This window comes from Acanthopagrus latus, chromosome 12 (assembly GCF_904848185.1).
Source record: "Acanthopagrus latus isolate v.2019 chromosome 12, fAcaLat1.1, whole genome shotgun sequence".
Taxonomy (NCBI): Eukaryota; Metazoa; Chordata; class Actinopteri; order Spariformes; family Sparidae; genus Acanthopagrus; species Acanthopagrus latus.
The window spans coordinates 13,672,084-13,690,249 of NC_051050.1; the positions used below are offsets into that span (position 1 = coordinate 13,672,084).

At 42.9% G+C, this 18,166-nt stretch overlaps 2 protein-coding genes and 1 long non-coding RNA gene across 4 annotated transcripts; 1 reads left to right on the forward strand and 2 right to left on the reverse strand.

The window, feature by feature from the left end:
• Window positions 1-1,136: 1,136 nt before the first annotated feature.
• LOC119029474 lies at window positions 1,137-9,379 on the reverse strand. Its single transcript, XR_005077998.1, has 4 exons — window positions 9,239-9,379; window positions 8,820-8,940; window positions 3,441-3,516; window positions 1,137-1,966 (listed from the first exon to the last, which is right to left on the reverse strand). It is a non-coding gene; the product is annotated as an uncharacterized LOC119029474 (long non-coding RNA).
• On the forward strand, window positions 4,349-11,800 carry LOC119029472 (prolactin-releasing peptide receptor-like). Of its 2 annotated transcripts, XM_037116298.1 has the most exons (4): window positions 4,349-5,161; window positions 7,260-7,325; window positions 7,645-8,086; window positions 9,271-11,800. In XM_037116298.1, the coding sequence occupies exons 3-4, from the start codon at window positions 7,659-7,661 to the stop codon at window positions 9,902-9,904; spliced, it is 1,062 nt and encodes a 353-aa protein (XP_036972193.1). In that variant the 5' UTR covers window positions 4,349-5,161; window positions 7,260-7,325; window positions 7,645-7,658; the 3' UTR covers window positions 9,905-11,800. The 2 variants fall into 2 exon arrangements, with proteins under 2 accessions (XP_036972193.1, XP_036972192.1); XM_037116297.1 differs by lacking the exon at window positions 7,260-7,325.
• Window positions 11,801-13,048: 1,248 nt separating this feature from the next.
• On the reverse strand, window positions 13,049-17,739 carry brf2 (BRF2 RNA polymerase III transcription initiation factor subunit). The gene is made up of 4 exons (XM_037118343.1): window positions 17,383-17,739; window positions 15,798-15,857; window positions 15,367-15,688; window positions 13,049-14,328 (listed from the first exon to the last, which is right to left on the reverse strand). The coding sequence occupies exons 1-4, from the start codon at window positions 17,528-17,530 to the stop codon at window positions 13,509-13,511; spliced, it is 1,350 nt and encodes a 449-aa protein (XP_036974238.1). The 5' UTR covers window positions 17,531-17,739; the 3' UTR covers window positions 13,049-13,508.
• Between the last annotated feature and the right edge of the window lie 427 nt (window positions 17,740-18,166).

Genomic DNA, 18,166 nt, shown 5'->3' on the forward strand with positions numbered 1-18,166 from the left:
GCTTTGATGACTTGCAACTTGACTCTACGGGAAATAAATGACTCGAGACTCGACTTGGACTTTGAAGTTAAAGACGGCGTGGACTTCTAATGCAAGCGTCATTTAATGGTCAGATTATCTTACGTTTGGATATTTTTGGCATTCTTGATCGTGCATCGTACTGAAGGCAACATTATTGTACAAATACTGTCAATGCAGGTCTCTTTTCTTTCACACTTTGCCCCCTTTTCGTTATCACAGCCTGTGTCTGGCACTCTAAACAGTGTAGTCGACTGTACTGTGTGGCCTCATCTGCCTCAGTAAGTGAGAGACAAACAGACTCAGAGCAGAGAAAGGAATAAGTAAATGTCAAGACATCCTGGGAAGTACAAGCCCTGTTTTCGTTTGGCATTGCTTTTTGTAAAATCTGCCACATTGATTGTTTTGTTGATCGTGGGCGTTGCACAGACGTCAATCACCATCAACTGGCTGACACATGGGACACTAGCACGCACAGACTCTTTCTCCAGAGGGAGGAACTGCATTCTTTTTCCAGATAATTCAATCTAAAAATGAAAGTATTTAAAATGAAAATGTTGTTGCATTGCTGCATTATTCTTTGTTATCTTATTTTGTTTCAGGGGCTTTATTTCCCACATTAAAGTCACTTTTACATTTTTCTGGGGGCGAAACTGCAGACTACTGCTTTGGTTTTGAGATCCTACCTGATTTTGAGGTCTCAAATCAGATCATCATCATCATCATCATCATCACGCCTGTGCCAGGAGTGTTCGGTTTTAGATTGAAGAATTTCACGTGTAAATGACAAACAGCGCAGTGCTGAACGCAGGACCCGCTCGTCAAAGACCACTGACAGCCAGAGAACAACATCAAACTTTGGTCTTTGCTCATGCGATGACTCATCCGGATCAGTGAGTGTCTGTGAGGGCTGATGTTAGCTGATGCCGGCCACATACAATCTGTTCTCTCACCGCCAGATTAAATCGTTGCCATTTTAATGTCACATTTGTGCAAACCACGTTGAATCTCTGTCTTCCAGTTGGCTCTCATGGTTGCTAATGATTTTTAATTTTCTGTGTCATTTGATGCCACAGTAAAAGGCAGTTATCAGTTGAATCGTGCCTCTGTGACAATGCTGTTTTTAACGTCTGTTTAATTTTAAGCACAAAACACATTTGGCTATCAATAACATTGCATTCTGATGCCCTCTGCTCCTAGTACTTACTGTAAGGTGCTGAAATCGAATTTCACAACACATTGTATGTTTTTTTTATGGTGTATGTGATAATAAACGCAGCCTTCATCTTCACACTGTTCATGTCCATCCTGTAATGTCCTTCAAACTTTACAGTATGTTCTTATCTGCCAACCTCCACAAGCCAGTTGTGCTGCTCCGTGTTGGACAGTAAACATCGTGATTCCATAAGAGCAAACAGATGGCTTAAAAGCCCGTGTAAAGCCTACGTAAGTGCAGCTGGTGATGTTAAGGTAATATCCAACATCACTCCCACTGCTAGATACAGCTGATTTGGGACGTTATTTTCCCTTCCATTAATGTGCTGTGGCCACTTACGCTCTGCTCAGGTGAAAGTACATGGTCGCATCAGAATTCTTATGTAGGAAACCATTTACCTTCAAATTGGCCATATTTTTCATACACTCATTCACTCTGGCCTGTAGTACCTTTTATCGGCACTTCAAGCTCAGTGACCACCAAGTCGAGGCTAAGTCACTCCCCCTGGTGAGAGCCTCAGTGTTAGCCATATTGCCCGAATCTGCGTTGACCCCCATGATGATATCAGATTCACCTCCAGTCAGAACCTGTGTGACTTGGTTGCCAAATTAACAACAACCCCCTTTCTGGCGGTCTCATCTTCCATCAAAATTCTCGGAAACCGCCGAAGGTGAAGGCCTCATGCATAGTGAGCAGGTCTGCTGCGTGTTATCTTGATAATGTGGGCTCCTCCTGGAAATTTGAAATTCATTATCAGTGAACTGATATAATGGTTATGATTAGGACGTTTCCTGAAACTGCTTGCCATGCACTGAACGTCTTCTCACGTGATTTTCTCTACCCCCGTTACAGGAAATACACAATAGAAAGGGTGTGTTAGCTGCAAGTAAGTGTGAAATATAACATGCATCAGTACAGAGCGTCAAAAAGGATGGCATCAAGTTTTGACTATAGGTTATGGAGTCTAAAAATACAGTTAACCGGTCCACACACCGGCCCGCGTGATGTGTTGCATGGTCCTCTGTGTAGGTCGTGGATTATCTAGAGGCAGTTGATTTGACTGATGACACTGAACGCCTCTCTGTTGCAGCCCAACGGAACACACACATGCTGAAAGGAGCAGGTGAGGGAGAAGGAATAGAAAGAAAAGCAAAAAAGAAAAGCACCGTGATACTAGGAGCAAGCTTTTTTGCTCACAAGCTCCATATGAAAGAAAAAAAAAAGCCACTTTAATAATAAAAGGATTTGGGTCTAGATTCTCTGCAGCTGTTTATCGGAAAAATACTCTTAACACATATTAATAATCAGCCGGATCTTATGTGAACGCAGCTTGTTGGAACATCTTCTTCCATCAGACCAAAGATAAACTTGATATTTACACTCCCATGACATCTAATTACCTGCACGCTGCGCTGTGAAGTGCTTGCACAGTACTCGTTTTAAATTTTTTTTAACATGCATGAAAATGTCAAAGGTTACATAATTGCCTTCATAATTTGATATACATTGATATTGGAGCAGCAGAGGGTCCACCTCCCCCGGGGACAGATCCCTCCGCGTAATCACTTTCACGTTAAAAAAAATGAATAAATAAAATATATATTTAAAAAAAATACTCCCTCTCTGGCAGCTAACTCCATCTGGGTCTTATGTTATCATCTCTGCAGCCTCGGGCAGGCATTTCGGGATTAAAGCATTGCAGATAATACATGTTGATTCCCTCAACGTTGTCATCCAAACCTGTGACTATTTTGTGTCTGCAGATTGATCCTCCTCCGGCCCCTTGAAGGATACATTGATTCTCATTATTTTCCCCATCCACCTCCATTGATTCCCGAGCTTGGCAATACAAAAGATGGGAATGTTATAATATATGTGTGTGTAATGGCACATGAAACAAGGGTATCTTTATAGTCTTGCTCATCATGAGCGGGCTGAGCAGATACAGTTCCCCTATACACCAGCCCATATGGATGCTGATTATCACCCTTGTTTGTATTCAATATTCATCTTTTTCCACACACATGTGACTGGGTTTGAACGCCTTGTTCATGAGCCTCTTAACCTCTGAAATCAGCCAGGGACACTGTCTCTGAGAAGGTTAATCATTTTCAATTGTTGCTCCCTCTGACATTTTAGGCAAATTTCCGGCTGATGCGCACCGCTGAATAACACACTGACTTGTGTTTTGTGGGTTTTATTTTACCTGACAATTGAAAGGAAGCAGAAGGGAGAGGAGCCGAGGTATACCTGCTGTCTGACTTCCATTAATCGTTCTCCATCTGCAATGAAAAGGTCACTTTGTTAGCATTTTTTTGGCAAAAGAAATGAAATGTGTCAGCCTTTTTCTGTCATTTGGAACGAGAGAACACGTAACTGTGAATCACAGCAGCGCACTTTAAAACATTTTAGTCCGGAGAATGTTTCTAGACGATGAATGACTGCAAGCACTTACATGTCTAGGTGGGAGTTGAGGGGATGATGGCCTAAATGGACATATTTTCAAAAAGCTTTTTATTTCTAAAACCAAATAGCTCCATATGCTTTCCACGTCACTCGCAATTATAGTTGTGTTGGGAACAAGCAGTGGAGGATTCAGGATATTGGAAGGACGGAGGCAAAGGTCTGGGAAGGTCTCATGTTTCACATGGCAATCCACTCACACATGGCCAGTTAAAGACATATTGATACGTGTAACCTGCCACAAGTTGTTATGAAGAGCCCATTTAGTAGTTTCCACCTACAGTAAAACAGAATGGTTCATTGAAGGTGCAGTATGTAAGACTTTTAGTAGAAAATTTTCAAAATGTCACTAACATTAACAGCAGAATGTGGAGAAACAACAGTTTTGATGTTATGATGCCCATTGTAATAGTTAGCATGCTAATGAGCTAGCCCAGGCCGAACCTTACCCAAAGCCTCTCTCCTATGTTTAAAGACCAACACCAACCGGATAGTTTAACTGAATTTACATGTCATTTTTACAGTAATTAACGCTAGAATATTGTGAATTCTTCAAGCCAACATAACTGCGTAGCAAAATTCTGATACCATGACAGCCACCACTGAGTTTGAAGCAGGAGTGTGGAACCTTTGTCTTCCCCCTGTGGCAGCTCGGTTTCTCTCCCACAAGCTCTGCTATAGCTGCTGCGGCCTGCTCCTTTAACCAGCGGTCGCTTTAAAACATTTGAAAACTCTGGTCTACTGCAAACTACAGAGAGATTTATCCGGAGGTTGTAGGCTTAATCAGCATTGTGTGAACTCGCTTGGCAATGGCTTGAACCTAAAAGACTTTCATTTGTATGTCAAAGTTCCATATTCCATCTTTAAAACATGACTAAATCTATGAGTAGCAGGTAGAAACACCACAAGACAAATGGTGTGAGCTCACAACTTGTTTTTAGATGGTTTGCAGGTCATATTCTGTCTAGAAAAAATGTCTCCATACAAGATAAACTGTCACCCAGAATGTGTTGTTTCAGCTCTCCATCTGCCAAAGCTTGTTTTTCAAAACACAACAATTAAGATTTACTTTGATCAGCTCCATAATTAATCAATACACTTGAAAACGGCCCACTGACAGCATTCAAATACGCTGCTAAAACACATATGCACAGTTCTGCACATGTATGTGAACAGATCAATAACTACCACGACCGTCACTATCCTGTGATCCATCGGTCGCAATCAATCACTTCGAGATCAAACATCACCGTCAAGTGCGACGAGGACGTGAATCTTGCCGGGGTCTCTGCGAATCCTATTGGTTTACTGTCATCACCGCGGGCGCCTCTCTCCCTCTCTCTCCCTCTCCCTCTTTCTACAACAGCAGCAGCTCCAGCTCGCTCACCACGGAGAAGAGCACAAGGAGCGCCTTCTCTTCAAAGCTCACTCAACTCATCTTTACACCGACAAACACCAACGCAGGTGAGATACGGGCTGATTATTCCTGCATGTATATATTCATTTATTTGCATGCCTCGGGCCAGGCAGCAGTGACATCTCTTCTCCAAGACAGAACAACATAGCTGCACAGATTGAAAAATAGAATGACTGGTGAATATATTCTTAGTAGTTGCAGTAACTCACACACTTGTCACACTATCCTCCTTTAAATGTCAGTGTGTGTGAAATCACATGTCATTGTGGGGTTCCTTTTATATAAAGGAAAGATCTGTGTGCAGGATAAAAACTGTTTTAATTGATGTGAATTAAGAGATGCATTAATAGTCGCTAACAGCCTCATGTGCCAGAACCCCGTTATGTAAGACTTCTTGACATTTTAATCAAGATAATCCATATTTAGACTTTTATAACAAGTGCAGGAGTTAAAAGCTTCAGATATGGTATTCAGATGACTGAGGATGGTACAGAATCTGTGAATGTGACTACATCTATCCCCATGGAATAAAAACTGAGAAAGGAGCAGGGACATGTTTTTTTTAAAAATGTTATTGGCCTGTTATATTTGTAAAATCCAAGTTGATAACACACTGTTCCATTTGGTTTGAGCTCATGATGACGTGCAGTCATATTCACGGAGAGCCGCTGTGTTCTCCACACTTTCTGCTTTAAAATGCAAAAAAAAAACTGATTTCGCTTCAGCTGAATATCTGAGCGCTCTTCTGCAGACACGATCTTTTGAAACAGATTTCAAACAGAATTGACTGACTGACAAACAGCCGGGGTGAGTCTGTAAGATACGCGCCTCAAAGTCACCAGCCCTCTGTGCATTAAAAGATTTAAAACATTTTCATGTAAGTTTGAGCGCTCTCATACGTGTGAAAATACATCATTCATTTACCTTGCAAGTTAAGTGAGAAGAAGAAGAAGAAGAAGAAGAAGAAGAAGAAGAAGAAGAAGAGGACAAATTGCAGAGTCGACTGCAGGACTCTGTACTTTCTGTGCTGAATATGTTCATACATTAGATGTTGAAACTAGTCTAAAACGGTGAATATGTGATAATTATGAAGTTCAATTGACAATCAGCAAGCAAAAGATCTGACTGCAGCATTAGAGCTAACCAAAGGCAGTCACTGTTGAGGCTGCAGTTCCAAATTTGGCAATTGTGGTGAGGTGAAAAGGTTCAAACACTGGAATGAAACTGTGTGCAAGACAAAGAAGAACCACCTTCACAAAGAGGAAGCACGGTCGACTCTCACCAGCGCTGGCTCAAGGACTTTTAATGGGAAATTTAAAAAACAGCACAAGCTGCGTCTCTACAACAAAATGACTCCCGAAATGAATAATCGCATAAATGATGGGCTTCAGTTTGTCACTGCAGGTGTATCATTCTGTAAGGTTTTGCCGTACAACCCTGACTAAAACATGACCGAGTGCCCTGTTGCATACCTGTGGAGCCCTTTTTTATTTTATTTAATTTTCGCTCTCCCTTTCCTTCCTTCGTCTCCCGCTTCCTTCACAGTCGTCACGCTGGGTGTTTACTCTTTCAGTTTAACCCCCTGGATGAGGCCACAGGCTCCTGTAGACAATCATATCATTGCTGCCTGACTGTACCTGTTGTCCTCTCTGCTGCTGTCAGTTGTAATTGCAGTACGCATCGTCGCAAACCCTCCCCGACCCCGTTCACCTCCGGCAAAAGCCTGAGCTCACCAGAAGCCCGCTCGCCCTCACGTCCATCCAGATCTCAGCCGTCCTCTTCATCCAGTCATCGCCACGGGTGTCTTGACTACCATCATACTTATACCACACGGCTTCATTACCCCCTTAAATTTTGATGACACCATGACAAAGACGATTCATGTTTCTAATCTTTGTTGCGCACATATCAATAAATACTTGTCTCCTGATTATACCTCTCTTCAGAGGGAATAAAGTGTTTGGGATTGTACTTCCCTTTAAAATTGCAATATGTAAGAATGTTAATCTAACGCAATTCAACTTTTTATGATCAATAAAGAAATATCAGTTTTCAGGTAGTGTAATGACGCCGTCCCCCACCAGTTTTTCCCAGTGGTTGCCTGAGTCCCAGTCCTGAAAACCACCTTCTCCCATTTCTCCAAAGCTCCCAGGGTGGACCCTAATTCTACGCCTCTAAACTGCTGGTCTGTGATCACGGGACAAGAGATCTGTACGTTCTCTGCAGAAACAACCCTGTGATTTGACATTTTCCATAAGAACATTTCAGAGGAGGTTGCACAATGTTGTGCCGCGCATCTATTCACATTCAAATGCCTTCATGCCATTTAATTATATGCTTTTTGTCTCCTACGAGGGAGAAAATGTGTGCGTGCGCTAATGGCGCGCCGCTCTGTTTTCTAAGTGTCACGACCTGTTTTCATCTGGATGCTGTGTCAACCTGACACGCAGCTTTGACCTTTAGAAAAGTTATTCATGTTTTTTGCCGTAACAGCCGCAAACCTGTGCTGTTTTCATTGCGGGCGGCGCAGGTACATTCGCTGCCATGGAGGGCAATCGCAGTGGCCTGGCTGGCGGCATGCAGACAGACGGCCACATTTACGAGGTCGCGGTGCAGAACAACTCCGCCAACCGCAGCTCCCAGTTCGCAGATGTGGCCCTGCTGCAGACGTTCAAGCCTCTCATCATCCCCTTCTATGTGCTGGTTGTGGCGGTGGGTGTGTTTGGGAACTACCTGCTCCTCTACGTCATCTGCCGAACCCGCAAGATGCACAACGTCACCAACTTCTTCATTGGGAACCTGGCCTTCTCTGACATGCTCATGTGCGTGACCTGCGTGCCCTTTACCCTCGCCTACGCCTTCAACCCACGCGGCTGGGTGTTTGGCCGCTCCATGTGCTACCTGGTGTTCCTCATCCAGCCGGTCACAGTCTACGTGTCAGTGTTCACACTCACTGCCATCGCTGTTGACAGGTGGGTGGATCTTTCTGTGCCGTGGGAATCAGAGCTGAAGTGACATTTAAAAAAAAAAACATTTTTTCTTTGTCCTTCTTCCTTTAATTCACTTCAGTTTGGTGTCTCGGTGCTGCCATTTCAGAAAGAAGCTCTTCAACAACTGATTTAGCCCTTAATCAAGCTCCAAATCCTAATTGTATAGGTCAGAAACCCATAAACGGAATTCTCTCTGTAGGTCATTTATTTCACTCAGTTTTTGATTAACAAGAAAGAAATTAGACAACTGGGGAAATGAACCATTACCTTTCATCATCATTTTTAATTTCTAGGCTACTCATTCGGATGTTATCCAGATGCAGCAGATAGATTGGTTGATGAGGGCTGACTGACTAAGTGCTACTCAATCAGCGTTCATTACTCATGATTAATTACATTCATGACTCATCGTGATTCGGTGCATAAAACACGATAAAAACGGACTTCATGTTCATCAGTGATCAGAATTGTATTCGCTCATGCATCAGATCAATAAATCACAGACTTCAGTTAACAGTTAAGTCATGGATACAACGAACAATACTTGGAGCTGCGCGAGTGGAACTCATTTAATGTTCACAGATTGTAAATCTATATGTTAATTAAAAGAACAAATGCGCGTGCAAAAAGAGCGGCGTGTGCGTGACCGGACTAAGGTATCCAGCTTTATACGTTCTCTTTGAAAGAACAGGAACATAGAGCAGGTCTGTCTCACCGGGTCATGTGCAGCAGTAGACCTCAGACTCTCTGCTGGATTCTAGTACCCTTTCTCATTAGTGCCATCTCAGTGGGAGTTTGGATTTGGCCAACCATTATTCCGTTTTGGCCCCCAGAGGCTAAAAAAAAAAAAAAAAAAGTCTGGGCACCCCTCATCAACAGCAAAGAGCTCTTCCTGTAGTTTTGCATTCAAATTCTTCATTTCTCATTCTGGAGAAGGGTACATTCAACTGTAACCTCTCCTGAGCCTCAATAGAAAGTGCTTTGTACATTAATCACTATTCATGTTATCAATATCACGCAGTTTTGTATTTCAAAAAGGCAAATTAAATGAAATACTGTGCAGCAACAAGTTAAGAGCAAATGAACATATTCAACATTTTAAGACATGCTTGAAATGAAACATGCATTTTGTACCTTAAGTGCGACTTTCTGCTCTTTCCTAACAGATACTACGCGACCGTTCATCCCCTGAAGAAGCGCACCACTGTGACCACCTGCGCCTCCGTCCTCACCGGCATCTGGCTGCTGTCCTGCGGCCTCGTCGCTCCGGCGGTCACCCACACCTACCACGTGGAGTTCAAAGATGAGGGCTTCACCATCTGCGAGGAGTTCTGGCTGGGTCAGGAGAAAGAGAGACGCGCCTACGCCTACAGCACCCTGCTGGTCACGTACGTCCTGCCGCTGTCAGCCGTCTTCGTGTCGTATCTCTGTATCACCGTCAAGCTGAGGAAGTGCGTGGCACCGGGCAACAGGACGCAAGGCCAGGCGGGAGCTCACCAAGCTCGTAAGAGAAAGATCTTCCGCCTGGTGGCGCTCTTGGTGTCTGCCTTCGCGGTGTGCTGGCTTCCTATCCATGTGTTCAACGTGCTGCGGGACATAGACATCCACCTCATCAACAAGCGCTATTTTTTGCTCATCCAGCTACTGTGCCACCTGTGTGCCATGAGCTCGTCGTGCTGTAACCCCTTCCTGTACGCGTGGCTGCACGACCGCTTCCGCGCAGAGTTACGCAAGATGCTCAAGTGCCGTCACCGCATCGGAGTGCCTGCAAATCACTGTGCCGCCAGCGTGGTCTTGTAAATTACCTGGCGAAGAGAATCCTTTGACGTTATTGCCGTCTAAGTTGCTGGTTCATCTTGAGTACGTGTGGAAATGTCATAGTGTCACCAAAGTGATGGAGTTTTTCCTCTGCTCACCAAAAAAAGAAAATCCACAGAAACATTATAATTTGTTACATTAGTTATGTTAGTTATCTTTAAAGATCATCTACTGACCCAAACTGTCAGGCAGCATGGAGGCATCCAGTCGATTCTATGGCAATCTTTGAGTTTGAAAATGAAAACATTTGAAACTTTGCCCAAAACAGGGCAAATCAGTTGTTCATCCTCTGTGGACCATGAATATCCACAAATCTTACTGCAATCCAGCCATCGAGTTAAAAGTTGGTTTACTGGAGGTCCTTGCAAAAGGAAAATCTCATGTAGGCTTATCCTCTAGGAAGCATGACATACTGTGCCTAAATAAAAGTTCATTGGATCACTGGTAACATTATGACTAATCCTCTGGGGGCTATGAAAAAAAAGGCCATTAGTTTCAACCACAGTGTTGGTAAAGGGAAACTTCCACATTACAGTGGCGTTAGGTGAAAGGTCAAGGTGTCTCTGAAGTCTAAAGAGGGTCAGGAGACAAACAGTATGTCTTCGCAACCATCCTCTGAAAACCATGAATAACCACACAGAAGACAAACACAATCAGGCCGCCAGCCAATATCTTTCTCTGGAGCAGAAACACTGAAAGGACATTTTCATCAGGAAACTCCCGGTGCCAAGTTCTGGTCAACTCTAACAGAGGAAACCACTGAAAGCATTCTGAGCATTCGAGGCGCACACTGGCATTGGATGCTCACGGCCGAGGACAGGAGAGGAAGCAGTACAGAGGTACCCGCTGCAGCACCACCAGATTACAGAGCCTCTATCCTCAGGCTGTGAGACTCCTGATCACCCACCGTGCTCAAAAATACAAAAACATTTCTAGGATTTATTTATGAATCCTTATATTTTATTTCTGTTTGCGTGAGTGTTGTATATATATATATGAAAAAAGTTAATGAATAAACATGGGTACTGCAACAAAGACTACCAGCCAGGCTGAAAGCTAAATGTTTACTGCATATTTCGCTCTTTGTAACTAATTCAGCCTTGATGAAATATGATAATTAAACATTAATAACTGCCTTGAAAGAAGAATGTGGAGACATAAATTCTTGTGCGACTGGAACATTTACGCACACCTGCCCCTGTATGAAATGATGAAAACGATCTTTGTAACGAGAAGATAACGACCCCGTGATATGAAAGAGATTAGATCGTCGGGGTGTCGTGTTTTTTCTTTAATAAATGGAAGAGGCTCAAACACCTAAAATGAGCTAGTGAAGGCTGGAACGGAGTTGTGCGTGATGAACAAAGTGCAGCTCGAACTGTCAGCTGCAGATGTGTGCAGGTGTGTTTCCACCCGCTCGCTGAGGTCACGACTAATCCTCGTGTGAAGCCCCGTTGAATAAATTACATTTGTGAACTTGCTCCCCGGGGCTTTCATTCTCTTAAAGCCTCTGTGTAGATGATGAATATGCGCCTTAACATTTAATTCATTAAATTGTTTCCCATGGCAACGTGCTGTATATTGGCTGTAAATTGTGGAGACTGTTTTCCTTCGTATCCATAATGCTTCAGGACTGATTTACATGCGTAATTTTATTTATTTATAGTATCCACACTCTTAACATTGGGTCTGTCGGGAGCAGGCTGACTTCGTTCCAGTTCCACTATTTCCTTTGCATTAAAGCTTTCATGTTCTGTATCCTCCATATGCATATTTATCTCTTTGCAGCAGGTGGACGGGACAGATTTATCTTTGCAGCAGTGACAACTCAACAAAGTCAGCCAGTGTTACAGTCAGTCCTCTGCAGTGAGGCGGATGTAAAACACTTGCGTGCCTTTATTTATGTATGTATGTATGTATGTATGTATGTATGTATTTATTTATTTATTTATTTATTTATTTATTTATTTATTTATTTATTTATTTATCTATCTATTTGTCGTTTTCCATCAAAATGTTCTTGTACCAAGGGACTCTGGGTGTATACTGTCCTGTTATCACCACCAGACTGTAAATTATGTGTAAGATTTGTGGTGAAAAACATATAATTTCATCTGTGGACAGTACTAACAACACGCTGTGGACAATTATAAATAAAAACACAGAAATTGTATGGCCTCTGCTTCAGATTAGTGGAAATGCATGGCAGGCAGGACATGGATATAAATAATAATAATAATAATAATAATAATAATAATAATAATAATAATAATAATAATAATAATAATAATAATTAAATAGCAGGAGCTAGACCTGTTGAGGACACTAAAGCAATATGAGAATTTATATTTCAGCATGCTTGGATAAAAAACACTGATGTAAATCTCCTGCAGCTGAATGATGTCAACTCTTCAGTGATTCACCACGTGAAATCAGCCCGATATGGCCTAATGATGTCTCTGTTCATTGCTTTTGAATTGCTGATCAAAAAGTGAGCGCAGTGCTGAAAAAGTGTTGGATGACCTCTGGTAACAGTTGCTTTTCCCTTTGAAGAACTTTTCAGTTACATCGTGATCCATCAAACTAAAAAGTGGGTTTTTACTCTGAAAAGCTGAAATTCTTATAGTGCGATCAGGCATGTGTAATATTCAGACAGTCATACTGGCGTTTTCACCGAATTTATAAATGAAAAGTACACCTCATAATTTCGCCCAGGAGTTAGTAATTACTTAGGGGGGAGTAGATATTCAATCAGCACAAAGAGGCCTTGAATGGAGAGACATTGTTCTCTGCAGACATTTTGATTTGTCACAGTCGAAGAAGCTCAGGTGTTACTGATGGAATTAAATAATTGGATCAGTTCTATTCGAGTTTGAGCACCGAGCTGCGACAGTGTGACAGCAAGCGAGCACTAATGATACCATGAAACTGAGTCCAGGAACTCAGCCGTCATTAATTTCATTATCCAAACCTGTGATTTCCTGACGTGAAGCGTGACCTTTCAACATTTCTTCCACTAAAACTTCCACTTTTTTTTTTATGTGTGTGCTTTTACTCACATAAAAGGGGCACTGTGTAGTTTTGATTCCAACTCTGATTTTAATGAAGCAAAAGCACAAACTCAGAAATGTTTATTTATTTTTTATTTTTTGCATAATTGAATAAACAAGCAGCGTGCCCTAAACACACTTTGAATTGAGGAAGCTGGCAGAATCTACCAAATACAAAGCACAGCAGTGTGAAATTGCTTTTTTTATTCAGTCATAAAAAAAGTAGACGTGCACCTCTGATTTATTCTTATGTTCTTTAAAAGAAATGTTAGATGTTAACTAGTTCAACATAACTTTATTTGCAAGTCCAAGTTTAAGCAGCAATGTAATACACAGATACAATCTGTTAGTGGACAAAAGTTCAGTAAAAAAAGGTTGCAGCATCTCCTGATATAAACAAAGTATGTGGAAATAATAAATATCTGCATCCTTATTAGAATAGTCCTAAAGTAGAAAGTGCATTTAAGCGTAAAAATCTGTTTTACTCATACAGCCAAGATCGAAAGATGTAAACACTGGTCTCTATGGATAATTGATTATGACTTCTCACTCTCTGACAAGGACAGAATCTTCTGTGTCAGAGCGAACTCTCGCGCTTCCCGAGGAGTGCGGATGTATGAGTCAATTTCACTGTCAGAGATTTCCTCATCGCCGGTCACATCCTGGAGCCCAGGCTGCCCTGCTCTCCTTCTCTTAGGATGAGTCACACATGGAGGAGCAAACAGCACTCTCTTCCCCCAGTTTGGCACCGACTCCTGGGTCTCCTGAGAGTCGCTCTGCAGCTCAGGTGCTTTGCACGGACTTTCATTTCCATCTCCTGGTTGCTGGGTCCTTTCAGAGTTCAGTCCACACAGTCCCACAGCAGATGCCGTTGGAGTGTGCTCTACAGGCTCAGAGGCTCGGGAGGAGGCGGCCTCCTCAGTCAGAGAGTCCTCTGCCTGCAGAGCGTCCTCGTGGGTTCTCAGAGCCCTCCTCAGCAGGGCGTACCTGTTCTTCAGGATATCATCCACCTGCCTGGCCACATTATCTGGTGTCACTTCCGCCCTGAGCCAGGGAATCTCCCTCCCCAGCTTACACAGCACCTCCCTCATCTCAGTGATTCTCTTCAAAGCAGCCTTGTGCTTATTCACCTTGGCAATCTGACAGAATCTGTCTAGTGTGAATTTCAGGCGCTGCTTGCTGGGCTTCAACGACTGCCACGCCAAGTAGATGGCTGCCATCATGATGGGGATGGGCTTCCGGCCAGTCACAATCCAGGTGTCTGCTGCCAGCTCGACCAGGGCCACGGCACGCTTGGCCAGGTCCTTGGAGTTCTCAGCCAGCTGTTCAGGCACATGAAGCGGGCTAATTTTGTACCTGACAGAAAGAAGAGACATTCTCAGTAACTACAGATGCAATCTTGAAATCTGTCTTAGAAAAGGGCTTAACAGAGCCTGGAGTGGATCATGGATGGATGGATGGATGGATGGATGGATGGATGGGTACATTTAAGTACAAATACAATCAAAATGCAAGGGTAAATATAGAAACAATGAAGTACTACATACAATATACAAAAAAATTACAGTACTATATAGAATAAAATGCTTAATTTGTTATGAAATAAAATAAAAATGAGGCAGATAAAATAAAATACTGAGGGATCAAAGACAAAAGATGAGTGAAACCATAAGGTGAAAGAGGACAAGGTGCAGTATTTACGGTAATAATAATTCAAAGAGCATTATTTGTGTGTTATGGAGTGTGCGTTATAAAGTCTGATGATGACAGAAGGAATGATGATGTCACTGTGGAACAATCATAACCAGCTGTGATGTCACAATAAAGTCATAATTGAATGATACTTAAGATGTTATTTAATAAAAAAAAAGTAACATTATACGAAAAAGATCACAGCACAAGAAATAGACGAGATGTTAACCCTTGTAATAAACAGATGAGAGCTGTCTGTTGCCCAGCAGGGACGTGGTCGTCTCCAGACAGCTGAGACCTGAGTTCAGTCACGGCAGCGGAGAGTGATTAAAGTTAAGTGGGTTTATGTAAATGATGTAAAAGGCAGCCAGAACCTGCTTGTACGATAGTCTGCTGTGTACATGACTGTTCTGCACTCTGCTGATATGGTGGTAACCCGTTCAGACCGGCTGACAGACGCATAACCTTGCATGGGACTGTCTCTGGATCAGGGAAGAATCCAGATGTGATGTGCTAACCTGATGCGCCAGATAACTTGTTACACAGAACCATCTGGAAAGGCTCTGTTTGGAAAAGGGCGGGCACTTTAAAAAAAACAAAAAACAACTGGCATGTGAGTGGACGAAGCATCTGTCCATCACTTGCCAGCAGAAACCAGCCTGTAAATCAAACTCTTGAATCGGACCAGTGCTCTTCACTTACTCCTGACTGTGGGCCTCCATGACGTCAGTGACATTGACGATCGGCGCCTCGATGCTGAGGACCTTGACCATCTCTTGATAAACCACTCCCACCGCCATGGGGTCGGCGTCCAGCAGGCAGCTCATGGTTCCCATGGTGATGGGCCAGTTGAGCAGTCTGCAGCTCACGAGCACGCAGCAGCCGGCGAGAACCTCTTTCTTCTGGAGGCTCACTTTAATGAAACTCTGGTGCTGATAGGCCTGCTTGTAATACGCCTGCGACAGATCCTCGATCTCCTTGTGGACCCTGAGAATCCGACATATGGCTTTCACACGCTGCAGGCCTGCGAGGACGAAGCACAGGCACACGAGCATGAACAGCAGCATATTGTAGAGCGACGATGTAATGATGTCTCTAATGAGCAGGAGCTCCCATACGACAGAAGAGCTCACCTTTTACCAGGTTGACACATGGCTTTCTGGTCACAGCTGTGGTCCAGCTGTAGCTGACGTCTGTAGGGGGGCACAAAGAGTCGAGGCAAAGACGAAAAAGAGGAAATGTTAATACAATGAAAATGAGACACATTCTGTAAATGTAGGGAAGGGGTCATTTTAACATTGCCAACCCAATTTTCAACACTTGACACTGTTTCATTATGTTACTCATACTTTCCAGTGATCAAGTGGTCATTCGATGAATTGCTCATTATTTTGGAATGGCATTTCAAAATGCACTGCATTGGCTAAAAATAAATAAAGGTAACCTAAAGTTGGGTTTTATTCCCAAATAAATGTATGTTCAACGAATTTACCACTGAGTGGGCAGCAAATGGTGACGGGCACATCACTCATCTCCAGTGGTGTCTAACTGTGCAGGCAGTTTGACGTGTATTTGCGCAGGATTTGAGATATCTGTCTGTAAAGTGTCCGCCTGCGCCTCAATAAAATAAAGGTGAATGGGATTTGCTTACGACGCTCACACTACTGCCGAGTGAAATGTAAAGAAATAAACGGCATCACGTCTCAGCAGGAGCGCTGTTCGTGGGTTTATAGCGGCTGTTATTGCTCGCAGCGTTGGTGCAGCCGGTAGAAGAATAATGGCAATATGGAGAGACACAGAACATTAATAACCCACAAGAACACACAGTGAGTGACGGTGATAAAAACAGACATCAGAAGAACATTGGGGGAAATATAACCCCAACACACAGACACATCCTCACAGAGCTGTCAGTGTCAGTGATGTCGACTTCTACAAGAAAAGCTATGAAACACATGCTGCAAAAATGCTCTCTTAAGAGAAAACCAACGCTGTTCTGATGGTTGGAGAGCCGTTTTCCAGTTCTGTGATATATTTGTCTTTATTGTCCTAAAGCTAAGAGTAACACTTTGCTGCTCTCTGAGCACTCCACCACACATAATGGTTTCTATTACACTATCTATTCACCCATTTGCACAAGCTGCTTTGATCGCAGCATAAAGGGACTACAACACCCATCTCCTTGCCCACCCCTGTGTTAGAGAATCATAAATAAATGATCTTGTACCTTGAAAAGTGGTTACTGCTAAAACTTAGCAACGCTGGGTGTTATTGCACTGAGGTGGCAGCCACCTTATGGAGGAACACAGAAATAACATCTGATTTTGAAATGACTTTTGGAAATAGCATAACCAGTGTAACATCTTTAACTGGACAGTTCCCAGTGTTAAAGAGACTGAGTCAGCCAATATTAACTTACTGCACATATATCTGTATCAGTGTAAATGTAAGCTGGTAAGAAACAAGATACTGATTTAAAAGCAGGGTCTCTATCATGTGCCCTGCCCACCAGAAACGAACAACAACTTGATGTTTTGTCCTGTTAACAGTGCATCTAGGTGTTTGTTTGTTTGTTTGAATGCTTATGTGCTAAACGAAGTTGCTCCAGATGTCCTAACATGGGTCCCAGATTAGATGTTGAACTTTGTCCTCCATATCTCCAAACACTAACGAGAAAACGTGTCCCGACTATCACGAGATCTCCCGAGGCCTTCGTACCTGAACCTCCGTTCGGGTCATGGGCCAGCACTCCCTCGGACACCACGGAGCCGCAGTCCACACACACCATCTGGGCCTGAGAGTACAGATCATCGTCCACGATGTTGGAGGAGCCGCAGCCCGGGCAGCTCACTCCCGATCCGGACATCTTCCGGTGAGCTGCCGCAGAGCAGACGAGCGATCAAATACAGCCTCACATTAATCTGGACACCTTCATCACACCGGGGAAGACGGCAACCGCGCTGTAAATGTAAACAGCTTTGCGAACGACCAATGAACGTCGCTGTCGCCGGTGTGATGGGGGCAGCTGAAATTTGTCCGGGCAGGTACAACGTCAGAATGTCGATGGTTCCGACAGTACAACGCACTAGTTGACACATGGGAACATGGCTGTTTATGAAAAGCTAAACAAGTGTCTTCAACACAACAAGGGATTCATCCTAAAGTAGTTAATAAACGTATCTTCATTGATAGTGTTCATTTTTATTCAGTTGTCTTTTTTATTTAGATGACGTATTAAAGGTGCATTATGCAGTTTTGGAGAAGCAATTCAAAGTCACAAAAGTCAAATTTGAAATATTAATACGGTAATAATATGATCTCATACTTTTTTATATGCATGTTTTCATAACTTATTTAAAAAATAGTAAATACGGTTCCCAAAACACTGTATAAAACTAGAGAGGCGGCTAGTTTAAAAAAAAAAAAAAAAAAAAGTTAGTTAAACAGTATGAAACTGTGCAGGCTTTTGTTTAGAAAGTTTGGTGAGTCATTGTATTCAGTC

What these genes read in the sequence shown, in the direction of transcription:
- LOC119029472 (XM_037116298.1), top strand. Translation starts at nt 7,659, where the DNA reads ATGGAGGGCAATCGCAGTGGCCTGGCTGGCGGCATGCAGACAGACGGC. An exon ending in ACTGCCATCGCTGTTGACAG is followed by an intron (nt 8,087 to 9,270) that starts GTGGGTGGATCT and finishes CTTTCCTAACAG; the next exon opens with ATACTACGCGACCGTTCATC.
- brf2 (XM_037118343.1), bottom strand. Translation starts at nt 17,530, where the DNA reads ATGTCCGGATCGGGAGTGAGCTGCCCGGGCTGCGGCTCCTCCAACATC. An exon ending in TGACCCGAACGGAGGTTCAG is followed by an intron (nt 15,858 to 17,382) that starts GTACGAAGGCCT and finishes GCCCCCCTACAG; the next exon opens with ACGTCAGCTACAGCTGGACC. An exon ending in ATGTGTCAACCTGGTAAAAG is followed by an intron (nt 15,689 to 15,797) that starts GTGAGCTCTTCT and finishes TCGTCCTCGCAG; the next exon opens with GCCTGCAGCGTGTGAAAGCC.